Here is a 16,536-nt window from a genome sequence, read left to right on the forward strand (position 1 = left end):
GCCATTTCCTATGATCTTTGGTTTCCATTCTTTCCTTGAAAGAGTTGACAATCAATTCTAGAGAATGGAGATATTGTGACACATTCAACACATATTATGAGGTATTTTAACTCAAGGGCTAAAATTCTTTAACAATTAGAAGTGTATAATTAATTTTGCATAAATCTAAAATATTAAGGAAACTAGACAGAAGAAAAATTCAGTATTGGACAAGAAAACCCTTAAATAAAAAAGCAATATGATGTTCAGATCTAATTAATATATATTTAAGACTCGTGACCATTTTGACACAATACTAAAAGAGGATTGTCAATGAAAGATGTTTTACCCACAAGCTCTTAAGAAATTATATTCATTCTTGAACCAAGGGGCTATCACAAAAAATTTAATGGGAGAACAAGAAGATAAAAGAACAGATGATGATGGACTAACAGGCAACATACAGTAGATACAAAGGGCATTGTAAAAATACAATGCAAAACATATCAACTTTCACTAGCAACCATTATGTCATCACTATGCACAGAATAATATATTGTATATCATAATTATGGATTAAGGGTTGGGAAATGTAACAACTTACTTCCACAAACCTATTTTGGTTCTGATCATATTCCCAAATTTTCCCCAACCTTTGTTACCCTTGTGCACATTATTTTTATACTTTAATTAGTTCCAGATAACTTTTTCTATGTCATTTGATTAAAGGCACAAACAAGGAAAATAATTCTGTCCTTCCTTATCTCCCAAATTGTGTGAGCTCTTCCTTGACACAAATAATGAAAATTTTATTTTTTTACTGAGACAATTTTCATACTAAACTTACCTTTCTTGTAGAAGTGACTCAGGGAATCTTATTACCTGAAACCAATTTGGACCAAGGCCAGAGGCTTCTTGGGGTCACACAGTAGATTACATCTTTTTTCATTGTGCAGTTAAGAGTACCATCTTGATTGCCTACAGTCTCTGTAGATGAATTATCCTACCCCAATAAAGCAGTGTTCTTGCAAAACAAAAGAGGTCTCCACTTGTTCAGTTCAGGTAATATCTTCTGTGAGTTAAAGGGTCTTGCAGATGGACCACAATCTCCTTTCAGCAAAGAACATGCTTTCTTACAAGATCTTTAAAGAAGTGCCAGTAGCAAAATTCTCCTTTCAGAAATGCTGGCCTACAAGAAAGCTTTTGCTGCTCAGTTTGTGTTAGATCCAAGGGGTTAGTAAAAGCCCCTGCCTCTTTCCTCTGCTGCTGCAAAAATCTGGGCAAAATGTCAAGATAGGTGCCACTGAATCCCAGTAATGAGTGCTTAACTTTAAAATTTCTTAGATAATTCCCTGTGATGAGTTCTCCTGGTCAAAAATATTCCAAACTCCCCTGCAATTTAATATGCTGTCTTGCTTCTCTCTGATCTTGTAACAAAAGATTATCTTCCTTTTCACTTTGTTTTAATGGTCACTGGATGGGTATGAGGAAACCTTAGCCTTTTTCTCTTCGCTATTTAAATGTTAGATTCTAATCTGATTCCAAAATATTTCATTGGGTGATTTATGACTATAAAGAAAATGTAAAATACATAGTTCAATTCAATGATAATTTATAGAGGATAATATAGTGGATAAAGGGCTAGCTTCAGAACCATGAAGATCTAGGTTCAAGTGCTGCTTCTGATTTAACCATCTGTTAATCTGATAATACCAGCTGTGTGACTTTGTGCAAGCCATTTATCATTTTTGTACTCAAAGTAGATAAAATGATCATTTCCAGAGAAGATTCCAATCTACATGAATGAAAAGAGTTTCCTCATCCAGGAATTTCCTGACATGTAGCATCTTTATTCCACATGTGCTAGGCACTGTGCTAGATACTAAGGAACTTACACTGTACAAAGGCTAGTTTTTGATAGTGAATGCTTATGCAGTTGTATGGGTAATATGTATCATTCATCTACTAAGTATATAAATATATATAGACATATAAATGTAGATATTTGTGTATATATTTATATGTGTGTATACTTATATGTATATCATATTTAACATATATTATTTTTATGCCCATACTGAGTCCTGAAATGAACAGGAAAAAGAGGGTGCTGGATTGCCTTTAGGTAATTCAAAAGTTCTTTTAATAACATAGGATCATAAGATCAAAGATTTAGAGCTAGAAGGAGCCCTAGAGACTATTGAGTCCAACAGTTTCATTTTACAGATGAGGAAACTGAGGGCCAGAAAAGTTAATTGCCATCCAAATTTATAGGTGGTTAAATACCAGGGGTAATTTTCACTTAAGTTATTTGATTCCAAATAATACAAACATCTCCCTGAAACAAAGGCCTGTGATTTTTTTTAAAGTTCAAGTAATTTTTTTATTATCTTTTTAAAATATTTTAATAGTTTTTATTTACCAGATATATGCATGGGTAATTTTTACAACATTGACAATTGCCAAATCTTTTGTTCTAATTTTTCCCCTCCTTCTCCCTTTCCCAGATGGCAGGTTGACCAATACATGTTAAATATGTTAAAGTATAAATCAAATGCAATATATGTATACATGAGCAAACAGTTGTTTTGCTGAACAAAAAGAATTGGACTTTGAAATAGTGTACAATTAGCCTGTGAAGGAAATCCAAAATGCAGGCAGACAAAATTAGAGGGATTGGGAATTCTATGTAGTGATTCATAATCACCTCCTAGAGTTCTTTTGCTGGGTGTAGCTGGTTCAGTTCATTATAGCTCTGTTGGAATTGATTTGATTCATCTCATTGTTGAAAATGGCCACATCTATCAGAATTGATCATATAGTATTGTTGAAGTATACAACGATCTCCTGGTCCTGCTCATTTCACTCAGCCTCAGTTCATGTAAGTCTCTCCAGGCCTTTCTGAAATCATCCTGTTGGTCATTTCTTACAGAACAATAATATTCCATAACATTCATATACCACAATTTATTCAGCCAATCTCCAATTGATGGGCATCCATGTAGTTTCCAGTTTCTGGCCACCAAAAGGCCTGTGATTTTAACAACAATATTCTTCTAAAGATATAGTATATATTTTGAATCATGGGATAATATAATCCACAAAGAAATGAAAATGAAGATCACATAAATAGCAATGAAGAGGCAATGAAGAATAATAGTGGGTGTGAGAAAGGTGTAATCCACACACAAAAAAGGAAGTTACATAGGTGAAGCAGTATAAAGAATGTCATCAAAGAAAAAAGATGATAGGCATGTCATAAGCAAGGAGTAAGTGATGGCAACCTATGCACTGCACTGGTATCCTTATAATGTCAAAGCCCTCTGCACAAGGATAGATATCCTGAGGTAAACTGAAGGGAGGACATGGAAGAGAGTCATACAAGATGGACAAGGATGGTGGGTAGGAGCTACAGCAGAATTCTTATACTGATGAGATCACTAGTCCATTGTAGCATTGTAAATTTGGCTTACAAACTGAGTTAAAGACATAGGCTGGCTAGGTATCTGCAGTCCTTCACTAACAGCTGAAGGAGCAATAATTTACAAAGCTATAGAACATCAGAAATGGGGGACTTTGGAGATTAAGGAATCCAAGTGTTCCCAACCTTCTTTGTGTCAAAAACCCCTTTTGTCATGCTGGTGAATCCTAGGATCCCTTTTCAGAATGTTTTAAAAAGAATAAAATACAAGTGGTTACAAGGGAAATTAATTATAGGAAATACAGTTGTCAACATTAAAAAAAAAAAAGTTTATGGATCCCAGGTTCAGAACTCCAGAACTAATCTATTTCATGCATGTTATAGAGGAGGAAACTGAGGATGAGAAAGACTCCGTGGCTTGCTACTTAACAACAATAACCACAACAAAATAATCATAGTAAAATACCTTGCACCTGCATATAGTGTCTCTGTTATCATTTTCATATTATTTGATGCCCAAAAGCAAATCTGTGATGAAGGCAGGTCAGGCTAATTATGCCCATTTTATTGATGAGAAAAAGAGTCTTGGAAAATGACCTTCCTGATACCACATAGTCTATTAATGGCATAGAATTAATGGCAAATGAAGTTTTCTTATTTCTGGTAAAGCATGCCCTAACAGAGGTGTCAAAAATCCCACCCACAGGCTGCATATGGCCCACATTACTCCTGTGTGAAGCCTTAACCAGATCAAACTATAATTGGTAAATATTCAATCCAATAAATAAAATGTAATAAAACAGATAATATTGTGTTTTAAAACTAAGTAAAAATACAGCCTACTAGGATCCACATGAATGGATTAGTAGCTCCCATTTCTACTTGAGTTTGATATTGCTGTCCCACATTGTGGATAATTCATTTTTAGAAATATATTAGAGGATTTCATGACTTAGGACTGTGTGGAGGCCTGATAGTTTCCACTATTTGAGCTTTATCTTGAGCACTGCCTCTTTTAAGTATGTTATTCCCTTCCGGGGCAGCAATGAACATGTATCAGTATCATTTAACAGGATGAAAAGGGACATGTGATGGATGATGATGATCAGTACAATATTCAGTATTCTAGAGCCTCCTATATTCATAGTAAAGTTGAAGGAATCATCACTTCCAAACATTTCACATCCACTCAAGTATTTGGAAGTAATATTCTGCCATTGACATTGACATAATGTCTTTATTACTTGCCTAAGTTGTCCTGCAGTTAATAAGACAAATGAGGTTGTGATTTGTGGGATGATAAAACTTGCCCAAAAAATCAAGATATCTCATATTACATCTCTTTTTTGTGGCAATGGCATGCTATTTACATCAGTTACACTATAGAAATTCTGCATATGATGAAACAACTGGAGAACTGAATTTTATGTTAACTACACAACACAACTAGAATTTTTACCTAGAATTTTCAGAATAGGGACAGCTAGGTGGCACAATGGATAGAGCACCAGCCCTGAATTCGGGAAGACCTGAGTTCAAATCTGGTCTCAGACACTTAACACTTCCTAGCTGTGTGACCCTGGGCAAGTCACTTAACCCCAATTGACTCAGGGGAAAAAAAGAAATGAGAAGAACCAGAAGAACCAGAATCATCATACATGGCAACAACAAGTATGTAACCTCTTTGCCTTTTTCACATGTCAAAAATACGGTCCTTCCTCCATATCACCCCTTAAAACACAGCTCAGGTGCTGCATCTTACAGGGGGACTTTCTTAATTCTCTAATCATTACATTGAAATTACATTATACATACTGTACTCTGTATTTAGTTAGCTGATATACATTATAATTGTCATCAGGCTCTTTTGTCTAGAAAATATAAGTTCCTTGAGATCAGAAACTGCTTTTTGCCTTTGCATGTCTTATCACCTAAAAACATGCCTTATCAAGAAACTGGAAACTGAGTGGATGCCCGTCAATTGGAGAATAGCTGAATAAACTGTGGTATATGAATGTTATGTTATATTATTGTTCTGTAAGAAATGACGTCAGAGAGGCCTGTAGAGACTTACATAAAATTCTGCTAAGTGAAATGAGCAGAACCAGAAGATCATTATACATGGCAACAACAAAATTATACAATGATCAATTCTGATGGGTATGGCTCTTTTCAACAATGAGATGATTAAAACCAGTTCTACTTGTTCAATGATGAAGACAGCTATCTACATCCAAAGAAAGAACTATGGGAAATGAGTGTGGACCACAACATAGCATTTTTACTCTTTCTGTTATGGTTTGCTTGCATTTTTGTTTTCTTTCTCAGGTTTTTTTCTTTCTTTCTAGATCCAATTGTTCCTGTGCATCAAGATAACTGTATAAATATGTATACAAATATTGGATTTAACAAATACTTTAACATATTAACATGTACTGGACTACCTGCCATCTAGGGGAGGGGGTAGAGGGAAGGAGGAGAAAAGTTGGAGCAGAAGATTTTGCAAGGATCAATATTGAAAAATTACCCATGCATATGTTTTGTAAATAAAAAGAATATTTAACTAAAATATTAAGAGCCTGGATCATATTTGATAATTTCCTCCCCTCTATTCACTGATAAAGAGATATCCCTTCTCACCAGTGTTATTAACTGTTCTAAAATACCATTCTTTCCTTCCCTTATAAATGATCCCTAATATAATTGCCCTTCTCTAATTTCTTTTTTTTATTTATATTTTTTTCACAGTATATATGCATGAGTAATTATTTTTATAATATTATCCCTTGTATTCATTTTTCCAAATTATCCCCTCCCTCCCCTTGATGACAGGCAATCCCATACATTTTACATATGTTACAATATAACCTAGATATAATATATGTGTGTAAATACCATTTTCTTGTTGCACATTAAGTTTTAGATTCTGAAGGTGTAAGTAACCTGGGTAGATAGACAGTAGTGCTAACAATTTACATTCACTTCCCAGTGTTCCTTCTCTGGGTGTAGTTGTTTCTGTCCATCATTGATCAGCTGGAAGTGAGATGGATCTTCTTTATGTTGAAGATATCCACTTCCATCAGAATATATCTTCATACAGTATTGTTGTTGAAGTGTATAGTGATCTTCTGGTTCTATTTATTTCACTCAGCATCAGTTGATGTAAGTCTCTCCAAGCCTCTCTGTATTCCTCCTGCTGGTCATTTCTTACAGAGCAATAATATTCCATAACCTTCATATACCATAATTTACCCAACCGTTCTCCAATTGATGGACATCCATTCATCTTCCAGTTTCTAGCCACTATGAAAAGAGCTGCCACATACATTTTGGCACATACAGGTCCCTTTCCCCTCCTCAGTATTTCTTTGGAATATAAGCCCAATAGCAGCAATGCTGGATCAAAGGGTATGCACAGTTTGATAACTTTTTGGGCATAGTTCCAAATTGCTCTCCAGAATGGTTGGATTCTTTCACAACTCCACCAACAATGTATTAGTGTCCCAGTTTTCCCACATCCCCTCCAACATTCATCATTATTTGTTCCTGTCATCTTAGCCAATCTGACAGGTGTGTAGTGTTATCTCAGAGTTGTCTTAATTTGCATTTCTCTGATCAGTAGTGATTTGGAACACTCTTTCATATGAGTGGATATAATTTCAATTTCATCATCTGAGAATTGTCTGTTCATATCCTTTGACCATTTATCAATTGGAGAATGGTTTGATTTCTTATAAATTAGGGTCAGTTCTCTATATATTTTGGAAATGAGACCTTTATCAGAACCTTTAACTGTAAAAATATTTTCCCAATTTGTTACTTCCCTTCTAATCTTGTTTGCGTTAGTATTGTTTCTACAGAAACTTTTTAGTTTGATGTAATCAAAATCTTCTATTTTGTGATCAATAATGATCTCTAGTTCTCCTCTGGTCATAAATTCCTTCCTCCTCCACAGGTCTGAGAGGTAGACTATTCTCTCTTCCTCTAATCTATTTATGATCTCATTCTTTATGCCTAAGTCATGGACCCATTTTGATCTTATCTTGGTATATGGTGTTAAGTGTGGATCCATATCTAATTTCTGCCATACTAATTTCCAGTTTTCCCAACAGTTTTTTCCAAATAATGAATTTTTATCCCTAATGTTGGTATCTTTGGGTTTGTCAAAGACTAGATTGCAATAGATGTACCCTTTTTTTGTCCTTTGTACCTAATCTGTTCCACTGATCGACTGGTCTATTTCTTAGCCAATACCAAATGGTTTTGGTGACTGCTACTATATAATATAGCTTTAGATCAGGTACACTTAGACCACCTTCCTCTGACTTTTTTTTCATTAGTTCCCTTGCAATTCTCGACCTTTTATTCTTCCATATGAATTTTGTTGTTATTTTTTCTAGGTCATTAAAATAGTTTCTTGGGAGTCTGATTGGTATAGCCCTAAATAAATAGATTAGTTTGGGGAATATTGTCATCTTTATTATATTCGCTCGGCCTATCCAAGAGCACTGAATGTCTTTCCAATTTTTTAAATCTGACTTTATTTTTGTGGCAAGTGTTTTGTAATTTTTCTCATATAATTCCTGACTATTCTTTGGTAGATGGATTCCCAAATATTTTATACTCTCAACATTTCTTTGGAATGGAATTTCTCTTTTTATCTCTTGCTATTGCATTTTGTTGGTGATATATAAAAATGCTGAGGATTTATGTGGATTTATTTTGTTTCCTGCAACTTTGCTAAAATTCTGAATTATTTCTAATAGCTTTTTAGCAGTCTCTTTGGGATTCTCTAAGTATACCATCATGTCATCTGCAAAGAGTGATAGTTTGATTTCCTCATTTCCTACTCTAATTCCTTGAATCTCTTTCTCGGCTCTTATTGCCGAGGCTAGCGTTTCTAGTACTATATTGAATAGTAATGGTGATAGTGGGCAACCTTGTTTCACTCCTGATCTGACTGGAAAAGGTTGCAGTTTATTTCTATTGCATATTATGCTTACTGACAGTTTAAAATATATGCTCCTGATAATTCTAAGGAATGGTCCATTTATTCCTATACTCTCAAGTGTTTTTAGTAGGAATGGATGTTGGATTTTATCAAATGCTTTTTCTGCATCTATTGAGATGATCATATGGTTTTTATTAATTTGATTATTAATATGGTCAATTATACTAGTAGTTTTCCTAATATGAAACCAGCCCTGCATTCCTGCTATAAATCCTACTTGATCATAGTGTATTATCCTGGGGATGATTTTCTGAATTCTTTTTGCTAATATCTTATTTAAGATTTTAGCATCAATATTCATTAAGCAAATTGGTCTATAGTTTTCTTTCTCAGTTTTCGATCTACCTGGTTTAGGTATCAGTACCATGTCTGTGTCATAAAAGGAGTTGGTAGGACTCCTTCATCCCCTATTTTTTCAATAGTTTATATAACATTGGGGCTAATTGTTCTTTAAATGTTTGGTAGAATTCACATGTAAATCCATCTGGTCCTGGGGATTTTTTCCTGGGGAGTTGATTAATAGCTTGTTCTATTTCTTTTTCTGAAATGGGACTATTTAAGCAATTTATCTCCTCCTCTGTTAATCTAGGAAGCCTATATTTTTGGAGGAAGTCATCCATTTCACTTAAGTTATCAAATTTATTGGCATAAAGTTGGACAAAGTAACTCCTTATTCTTTCTCTAATTTCCTCTTCATTGGTGGAAAGATCCCCCTTTTCATTTGTAAGACTAACAATTTGATTTTCCTCTTTCTTTTTTCTGATCAGATTTACCAAAGGTTTATCTATTTTATTAGCTTTTTTATAAAATCAACTCTTGGTTTTATTTATTAATTGAATAGTTTTTTTTTTACTTTCAATATTATTGATTTCTCCTTTTAATTTTTGTATTTCAAGTTTGATTTTTGGTTGGGGGTTTTTAATTTGGTCTTTTTCTAGCTTTTTAAGTTGCAGGCCCAATTCATTAATCTTCTCTTTCTCTATTTCGTTCAAATAAGCCTCTAAAGATATAAAATTTCCCCCTATTACTGCTTTAGCTGCATCCCACAGATTTTGGTATGATATCTCATCATTGTCATTATCTTGGGTGAAATTATTAATTGTTTCTATAATTTGCTGTTTCACCCAGTCATTCTTTAAGATGAGATTATTCAGTTTCCAATTACTTTTTGGTCTATTTACCCCTAACTTCTTACTAAATGTAACATTTATTGCATTGTGATCTGAGAAGAAGACATTTATTATTTCTGCCTTCCTGCATTTAATTTTAAGATCTTTATGTCCTAATATATGGTCAATTTTTGTATAGGTTCCATGAACTGCTGAGAAAAAAGTGTATTCCTTTCTATCGCCATTCAGTTTTCTCCAAAGGTCTATCATACCTAGTTTTTCTAATTGAACTTTGGTCTTTTTGACCCCATATCCACTGAGGGTAACTGCACTAATGTAATGGAATTAATGCCATGTAAGATAAAATAAAAGGAACAGATTCAGAAAAAACTTGTGAGGACTTGTATCAAGTTAGGCAAAATTGAGTAAACAGAGTCAGAAGAACAAGTTACATAGTAGCTGCAATATCATAAAGAAAACTTTGAAAGACTTAAGAATTCTGCTTAATTTAATAATCAGTCAGGACTCCAGAGAACCAATGATGAAACATGCTTCATACATCTTGATAGAGATATGATCGACAGACTAGAAGTACAAACTGAGGTGTAAGTTTTTGGACTTTGTTAAGGCTCATTTGTTAGAAAGGCAGGTTTAAAAATGGAGATGAGATTGAAAAGGTGAAAGGGGAATTAATTATTATAATACAAAAAAATTGATAAGAAATATCAGGGAAGCATTGAAGTGAAGAGCAGGAGTGGTTAAGAGAAAATCACAATCAGGATAGCTTTAGAACTAATATGCCCAAATGCTTTAAAAAAAAAAAAGAAAGAAAAGTTTTACATTTGATGATTTGCGATTTATTCACAGTACCAATCCTCTTTTTCTGGTTTTTCTTTATGTTTATATAAATGTTTGTATTTGCCAATCAAGTTCTTAATAGTTTTTATTTAAACATTTTAATTGGAAGAAAGGACACAAAATGCTTTTTCTTTCAGAATTACAAAGTGTCAAAATATAATTTTTATATTGTATTCTTTCATCTCAGCAATTATTTATTGATCATATCATATGCAAAGCACTGTGAAACAGGATATAAACTTCAAACTAACTGTCGTACTTATTATTTCCAATATCTGATATTCCATCTAGTTTAAATTTTGGCAAATTAAACTAAATGAGTTCTTTTCTAAGACTGTCCACAAGCTGTATGTGATACAGAACACTGAGATTAGAGCATTGAGAGTCAAGTGAGATTCTGTATTTTATATGGACTATTTATTTGCTTCTGTTGCAATATAAAGTGATAGATTGTATTTAATATGAAAAATTGATTCATTTAGAGATTGCCTTTCTTGAATGATATGTCACTGTAATTGAGACTGGGTGGGGCAATATTTTTGTCAGCTTTGTACTTCCATTTTGCAAAGGATCTACAGTATATTTCCCATGAATGGTCCTCATTTTTTCAGTTCCTTGCATATTATAGTTTAGATTTAGAAAAACATCAAATGCGGTGTTACTGGAGATGTTTTTACCTTATATAAGAAAACATCTTCAATGCCAAAACAAATTCATTTGTACTTAGCTGTGAAGATGCAAGAAATTTCCTCAGTAGACATACTGTCAAGTAAATCTTTGTCTCATCAATATGAATCTTTCCTTCAATAATGCAGATAACCAATTCCTACCTTCTCATTCTATGGGACTGTGTCTTTTTATAACTTTGTCATAGGAAGCATGTGACTTTTCTCATTTTCTTCTGACTTCCCACAGACATCAATGGAGTAGTACCCAGGCTATCCAGTTGTGCCTTACTAATGCCACAATACTATCATTACTTTTTCTGTTAAGACTTTTCTATGATGGCATCCTTTACTGCAGTCCCTCTCTGTGGTTCTTTTTTTTTTTTTAGAACATGTGGCAACCTGCTCATATCCACCATATACTTCTTCACTGCTGTCTGAGTATTGATCATTTTTAATTCTTTGGAGATTGTGGAATTCCATGATTAATAGTCATATAATCATGCCAAAATAATTTTTGGTATTAAAAAGATGAGTTTGTTTCTGGGAGGTTTGTATTTCCTATAAATAATCCAACCTGTTTTTCTTTTTCTTATTCTGTGTTTAACCTACTATCCATTTGCCATATCTGTCCAAGTTACATATACTTATTGATAAACCCTACAGTTGTCCATCCAACTGCATACCAAAACCTGGACAATGAGAATTCTCTATCTGTTGGAATATACAGGAGAGCTGTTGAAATACATGGGAGCCACCTGACAGTGGTTGCTGGAGATCCAACCCAGAATGGATCTCCTCTTGTGAGAGATGATGCAAGGAGATTTGAGAGGCCGTTCCATTGTCTGACCTCTCTCCTATTCCCTCTGCCTCCAATTTATCTCATTCCCAGTCTGTAACACCTGTGTCAGCAAACTCCTTCAGTTGTTATGATCCACAGCTGTGGAAGCTCTCGGAGAATTGACCCATCCCTTAACATCTATCCACTTTTATTTTTTCATATGCAGATAGGCCATACTCTTTTGAATTATTACACATCTCATCCAATAGGCTCTACAATGTTCCAGAGCTTAATGCAACTAGCTACAGTGTCATCTGTGAACAGGACCATCTGGAGGACCTCACCATCCACAGGGAATCCTTCAAGTTGGATACTATGTTGAATCTCCTTCATCACTGTGACAAATGTCTTTGGTGAGCATACTTCCTATTTTTGTGCCTCTCCCAATACTTATGATCAGAGCTTCATCAGACAAAATTCTCTCTGTTCCATTTTCAAAGAATATTGAACAATTTGAGTGGATGAACAGAAGACACTTTGGAAAAAATTGTTCAAGGTGATGTTTTCATCTATTTAATCCTTTTTTATAATCAACAAACAAAAACATGATTTGCTTCATCTTACAGTTGCATGATAGTAAAGATAGTGTCTACTTTAGAATGTCCTATGCCAAAGCTTGCCTTTTTCTCTACCCAGAAATTTCACCAAAGTTGCCATACATAACATATATATTATTCTCATAAAAATTTTATATAAATTGGAAAGTAGACATTTAGGAAAAATGTATTATCTCAAGTTGCCGTTTTTCTCCCAATGTAATATGGTCCAAGTTTTTTTTGCTCTGTCACTGATATTTTTGGCTTAAGATATCTTGAATATTCTTTTGCAATTCTATATCTTCCAGAATCTTAGGTATCTAATTTATATGTTTTCCCCACCTATGTTCTCTTTAATACTATGTTTACATCTGGGATTATGATTTTAGTATAAGTATTAAGGTCCTGAAGAACTGATATGAGGCAGAGCCAAGATGGTGGGGAGTAGACAATTCTTTGAATGAGTTCTTCCTGACTTCCCTCACTCAGATCAATATCAGATCAAGCCTCTGAATGGGTGTTGGAGTGATAGAAGCCACAAATATTTGGAGTATAACAAATTTCCAGGAGAAGGTATTTTGGAAGAACTTCAGGAAAGGTCTGTCTCAATTGGGCGGGGCGGGGAAGTGTTGCAGCCAACTGCAAATGCAACATAGTACAGGGAGACCCAGGGTGTGGAGAAGCCTTCATAGTTCAGGGCAAATTTAGAGGGAGGCTATTAGCCAAAATATAGTAGTATTTGCTACTCTGTCCTGGTTCAGAAATCAGTGCATTAACAGACTTCTAAGACCTCCAATATAATTATAGAAGGCAAATAGTGAGCCCCTGAACCCCAGTATAACAAGTAGAGCTAGGCCAGGCTTATTAAAAGGAAGCCAGCAACACCTGCTCCAGAGCAGTGTGAAGCCACTGTCACCTGTAGAGGAAGCTTGGGACAATCTGCCCTTTGCCCTAATTGCAGACCTCAACCTTTAAAAATTAGCAACAACAACAACAACAACAACAATAACAACAACAAAAGCAAAAAAAGAGCTCTGATGATAGAGAGCCAGGGAAGAACAGAACTCAAACCCTGAGCACACTAAAGGCTTTCATCTACAGATGAAACCTTAAAGGGTGATTTAAGTTGGTCTCCATCTCAAAAGGCTCTCTTGAAAGAATTCAAAAGGGATCTTAAAAAAGTATTAGATCCTTTGATCCAGCAGTGTTTCTACTGGGCTTGTATCCCAAAGAGATCATAAAGGAAGGGAAGGGACCCAGGTGTGCAAAAATGTTTGTAGCAACCCTTTTTGTAGTGACAAGAAACTGGAAACTGAGGAGAGATGCCCATCAGTTGGATAATGGCTGAATAAGTTATGGTATGTGAATGTTAAGGAATATTATTGTTCTGTAAGCAAGATGATTTCAGAGAGGCCTGAAGAGACTTATATAAACTGATGCTAAGTGAAGTGAGCAGAATCAGGGGATCATTGTACATGGCAACAAGAAGATTTTATACAATGATCAATTCTGACATACATGGCTCTTTTCAACAATTCAGGCCAGTTCCAATGGTCTTGTGATGAAGAGAAAGCCATTTGTGCCCAGAGAAAGGACTGTGAGAACTGAGTATGGATCACAACATAGTATTTTCATTCTTTTTTGTTGCATTGTGTTTTCTTTCTCATTTTTTCTTTTTTTGATCTGATTTTTCTTGTGCAGTATGATAGTTGTAGAAATATGTGTAGAATTGCACATGTTTTACATATATTGGATTACTTGCTAGAGGAGGGATGTGAGTGGAACTGAGGAAAAAATTTTGGAACACAAGATTTTGCAAGGGTGAATGTTGAAAATTATCCATCATATGCTTTGAAAATAGGAAGTTTTTAAGAAAAAGAGAGTTAGAAAAAAATGAGAAAAGGAAATGAGAGGTCTGGAAAAGAAAACACTGAAATTGTCTGAAGAAACTCACTCCTTAAAAATAGTTTTGATTAAATGGAAAAAAGAAAACAACTCCTTGAAAAATAGAATTTATGAAATGAAAAAAAAATCTAATGAACAAAACAACTCATTTAAAAGTACAAATGGCCAAATGCAAGTAAAGATAAAAAAGCTAATTGAAGAAAATAATTCACTAAAAATTAGAATTAAACAAATGGAAGTGAATGACTCAATGAGATATCAAAAATCAGTCAAACAAAACCAAAAAAAAATGAAAAAGTAGAAGAAAATACCTCATCAAAAAATAACTGAATAGATCCAGGAGAGACAATCCAAGAATTATTGGGCTGCCTGAAAACCATGATGAAAAAAAGAGCCTAAACGTCTTTCAAGAAATCATCAAGAAAAACTGCCCTAATATCTTAGAATCAGAGGGTAAAATAGCTATTGAAAGAATCCTCAGGGGCAGCTAGGTGGTGTAGTGGATAGAGTACCAGCCCAGAAGAAGAAGGACCTCAGTTCAAATCTGGTCTCAAACATTTAATTCTTCCTAGCTGTGTTACCTGTCACTTAATCCTAGCTGCCTCAGGAAAAAAAAATCCACAGATTATTTCCTGAAAGAAACCTTCAAAATCAAAAATTCCAAGGAATATTGTAGCTAAATTCCAGAATTCACAGATCAAGGAGAAAATACTGGAAGCAGCCAGAAAGAAATAATTCAAATATTGAGGAGCCACAATTAGGATTACCCAGAACTTAGCAGTTTCTACTTTAAAGGATCAAAGAGATTGGAATATGATATTCCAGAGGGCAAAGGAATTTGGACTGAAGCCAAGAATTAACTCTCCAGCAAAATTAACTATTATATTTCAGGGAGAAAGATAGACATTCAGTGAGATAGGGGATTTTCTTTTTATTTTTGAGGAAAAAGCCAGAGCTGAACAGAAAAATTGATCTTCAAACACAGAACTCAAGAGAAGCATAAAAATCTAAAAAGGGAAGGAAAAAAGCTTTGCTTTTTAAAGGTTAAAATGTTTACATCCTTATATGGGAAGATAATATGTTTAGCTCTTGAGAACTGTATTTTTGTTAGGGGTATGTTTAGAGGATGGTAGGTATAATTTGACTTTACTGTGCTAACACAAAGAAACTAGGGATGGAAAGTAGATTATACTACAAGAAGAGTAAAGTGGAGGTAAAATGGGATAAATTGCATTATTTATGGAGACAAAAAAAGGCAGTTGAGGAAAGAAGGGAAAGGGATGGGCATTGTGTGAACCTTAATATCATCAGATTTGGCTCAAAGAGACAATATCAGACATGTTTAGTTTGGTGTAGAAACTTGTCTCATCCTCTAGAAAAGTAGGAGGAAAAAGGGGGAAAGAAAGGGAGAGATAGTAGAAGGTAGAACAGAAGTAGCAAGGGAAAGAGATAAAAAATGGGGAGGGGCTGTAAAAAAGTACAGATTGAGAAAGGTGGTTGATCAGAAGCAAAACACTGGGGAAGAGGGAAAGGGGAAAGGAAAGAGAAAAGTATAACTTGGGGAAAATAAGATGGCAAGAAATACAGAGTTAATAATTTTAGTTGTGAATGTTAATGGAATGGACTCTCCCATAAAATGAAAAAAAAAGTGTTATGGTTCCACTTTCCTTAATAGTTAAAAGATCATTTTCATTTCTTCTATGTAGTTTTGCAGGCCTTTAGTGTTCCATATTTCTTATTCTCAATTAGTATTCAGCATTTTTTTACTATCTTCACTCATCCCCCCATTGCACTGAAGTCATTAAATATCAAGACATATTAATTTAATGTAGAACATCTTATCATATGCTTTACGGAATGTTCCTACTTCTCCATTCTCTGAAAATGATATTAGTGCATAAGCTACAGTTAATTTTCATGGTCTTTTTTTTCAACTATTTGCTCATGAGCTCTGCAATACAATATGATCATGATATACCATTTCTTCTTGCTTTGGGCCATATGATGAAGCTAATGATGCTAACTTGGGAACTTCCCTTCTATTTAGCTGAAATGGTCTTTTTTCTGTTTTCATTAATAGTAAAAATGTCAAAATTGAAATAATTCATTTCCTCTAGTATTATTTCCACTCATCGTTTATTGGGAAAGTGTAACTATAATAATGACAATAACCATCTCCTCAAAGCCTAAACCATCAGCTCTACTTTGAGG

General features: G+C 34.3%; 1 protein-coding gene across 32 annotated transcripts in view; it reads left to right on the forward strand.

Annotated features, from left to right (window-relative positions):
• Window positions 1-16,536, forward strand: part of MARCHF10 (membrane associated ring-CH-type finger 10) — a 234,609-nt gene that overhangs the window by 78,053 nt on the left and 140,020 nt on the right. For 2 of the 32 annotated variants that reach the window (XM_074260931.1, XM_074260925.1), the window contains one exon: window positions 12,094-12,237. The exons of the other annotated variants lie outside the window; for them this stretch is intronic. In XM_074260931.1, the coding sequence (XP_074117032.1) occupies window positions 12,229-12,237 (9 nt within the window). In that variant the 5' untranslated portion in view covers window positions 12,094-12,228. The remainder of the gene's footprint in view (window positions 1-12,093; window positions 12,238-16,536) is intronic. 32 annotated transcript variants of the gene reach the window in all.

This window comes from Sminthopsis crassicaudata, chromosome 4 (genome assembly GCF_048593235.1).
Source record: "Sminthopsis crassicaudata isolate SCR6 chromosome 4, ASM4859323v1, whole genome shotgun sequence".
Taxonomy (NCBI): domain Eukaryota; kingdom Metazoa; phylum Chordata; class Mammalia; order Dasyuromorphia; family Dasyuridae; genus Sminthopsis; species Sminthopsis crassicaudata.